This window comes from Aythya ferina (genome assembly GCF_964211825.1).
Source record: "Aythya ferina genome assembly, chromosome: 9".
Lineage (NCBI taxonomy): Eukaryota > Metazoa > Chordata > Aves > Anseriformes > Anatidae > Aythya > Aythya ferina.
In genome coordinates, this window is record NC_140305.1 from 15,859,500 (window position 1) to 15,862,006 (window position 2,507).

The following is a 2,507-nucleotide window of genomic DNA, read 5'->3' on the forward strand; positions in this document are numbered from 1 at the left end:
TGGAGTCACTCTTGATTTACACCGCGGCCGGGGAGCGGGCCCCTCGGGGTCCGGGCAGGAGGCTCCCGCAGGCAGCTCCTCCTCGGGGCCGTGCCGAATCCGTCTCGCTTTACCTGGGCTGCTCCGCTGCGGCCAGCCCCGGGAGCCAGGAGGAGAGCGGAGGTGCCTCCCTCAGCGCATTCACCAGCTCTGCAAACATAAGCTCTTTTTAACAAGTCTGATCAGCTGAACTGCTCCCGAGGAAGCAGTAATTACATCTGCCCCGGGGGCAGGGAGAGGGGCCGGGTGGTTTCAGAAGGCGGCCGAGGGGACAGAGGGTCTGACTGACAGCTCCAGCCCTGCAGCAGCACAATCAATCCACGGGCGGCCGGGAGCGAGCCAGGAGCCGGGCTCCCTCCTACGCACACAACGCCAGCACTCCGACTTATCTCCAAAGGCCTTCCAAAATGGAAGAGACTTTTATTTTAAGAGCATTCAAAAAAAAAAAAAAAAATCTTTGGTGTCACGTAAGGAAGGGGAGGGAAGGGAGAAAAAAAGATCTCGTGTAAAACACGAAACGCTGTTGAGGGAGTGCTATGGTACAAAGGCACAATCCAATATGAACATATAACCTATGTACAGCCGTGCCAGCAGCACGGGGCGCGGTGCTCAGTCCAGTCCGGTGCCCGCCACCCTCACCAGGGTCTCCACACCGAGTCGGCGGTGCCGGGTGGCGGGCCAGGCGGCGAGGCGGCGGTGGCAGCCGTGGGGGGGCCGCCGTAGAGGGGCAGCACGGCCCCGCCGGGGGCGAAGGCGGTGCTGGGGATGAGGAAGGCGAATTGCCCGTCGGAGGCGGGCAGCAGCTGGAAGCCCCCGTACACCTTGGCCGCGTCGGTGCCTGGCTTGCAGGGCATGCCCGGGAGCGGCCCCGCGCCACCGCCCGGTGGCACCAGGGGTGGCCCGAAAGCTGCGGCCGGCGGCAGCGGGGGCGGCGGAGGGGGCGCGGGGTAGTTCATGGCGTTGATCTGGGTCATGCAGCTGGCCAGGTGGCCCAGGAGCCGGGTGCGCACCTCGGTGTTGACGCCCTCGCAGGTGGAGAGGAACCGCGTCACCTCGTTCATGCACTCGCTGAAGCCGGCGCGGTACTTGCCCAGCACCGTGGGGTCCGTGCTCAGCGCGGCTGCGGGGCGAGAGGGACACGGGGAGGGGGGGTCAGCGGGGTGTGCAGCCCCCCGGCATCACCCCCTGCAGCCCCCCTTGGAGCAGGGGGATCCAGGCAGAGAGCACTGCACCCCCCAGCACTTCAGACCCAGCTGGCGAGCAGAGACCCCTGCTGCCCCCCCAGACCCCATAGCACCGGGGGACCCATCCTATGGGCACCACCCCACCAGCACCCTTGGGCAGGGGGCACGGGAGCCCCCCCAGCCCCAGAATCCCGCATGCAGGGTGCAGCAGGGAGCCCCCAGGGCAGCAGCATGGTGCTCCCACAGCACGGGGAGGGCGTCGGGCACCCCGGTACCCCACCCCCAGCCCCTCACCACCACCACCACCCCCCAGCCCCATCTCTCACCGGTCATCTGCGCCCGCTGCAGGCTCCGCAGGTGCTTGACGGTCATCTCCAGGATGTCAGCCTTCTCCAGCTTGGAGTGCCGCGAGCTCTGCGGGCAGAGGGCTGCTCACACCGGCACCCCCAACAACACCCCCAATAACCCCCCCTGCACCCCCCCCATCTCCTCCCTGCCTTACATCCTTCTTCAGCGCGTCCAGGATCAGCGTCTTCAGCTGCCCCAGGCTCTCGTTGATGCGCGCCCGCCGCCGCTTCTCCATGATGGGCTTGGACGACTGCAAGAGAGCGGCGGTGAGCCCGGTACAGCCCGGCACGGCACTGCACAGCCCGGTATAGCCCGGTACAGCCCGGCACAGCCCGGCACAGCCCGGCACGGCACTGTACAGCCCAGTATAGCCCGGTACAGCCCGGTACAGCCCGGCACAGCCCGGCACAGCCCGGCACAGCCCGGCACAGCCCTTACCTTGCGGTGCTCCGCCGCCGTCTTGGGCTTATCGGGCGTCGCGTTGATGCTGGCGGGGGTGGCGGCCACGGGCGAGGCGCTGCTCTTCTCCATCAGGTCGGCCGGCATCGTGCGGCCGCGCCCGCCCCGCCGCGGAGGAGGTCGTGCGGCGGCGGCAGCGGGCGGGCAGCGGGCGGCGGGCGGGCAGCGGGCGGGCGGGCGCTGGGACCGGCGCGGCGCGGCTGCCGCGCGCCCTTGGCCGCCCCTACTTATAGCGCGCGCCGCACGCGCGCGGCTCGTGTGAAACGTCCCCCGCCGCCGTTCCCACACTCGCGCCCAGCCAATGGGCGCCGCCCGCACGCCGCCCCGGCTCGTGGACGGCGCCCGCCCATTGGCCGCGCGCCGCGCGCCGCGCGCCGGCCAATGGGCGGCCCCAGCGGGTGCCGCGCGCGGGGCGGGAGGGGCGGCCGCGGGTTTAACCCCTCAGGCGCCGCGCTGCCGCCGGGGGGCCCGGCGCTA

The 2,507-nt window shown here is 70.1% G+C and overlaps 1 protein-coding gene across 1 annotated transcript; it reads right to left on the reverse strand.

Annotated features, from left to right (window-relative positions):
* Window positions 1-439: 439 nt before the first annotated feature.
* HES1 (hes family bHLH transcription factor 1) lies at window positions 440-2,239 on the reverse strand. The gene is made up of 4 exons (XM_084529201.1): window positions 2,010-2,239; window positions 1,726-1,821; window positions 1,550-1,637; window positions 440-1,159 (listed from the first exon to the last, which is right to left on the reverse strand). The coding sequence occupies exons 1-4, from the start codon at window positions 2,115-2,117 to the stop codon at window positions 675-677; spliced, it is 777 nt and encodes a 258-aa protein (XP_084385327.1). The 5' UTR covers window positions 2,118-2,239; the 3' UTR covers window positions 440-674.
* Between the last annotated feature and the right edge of the window lie 268 nt (window positions 2,240-2,507).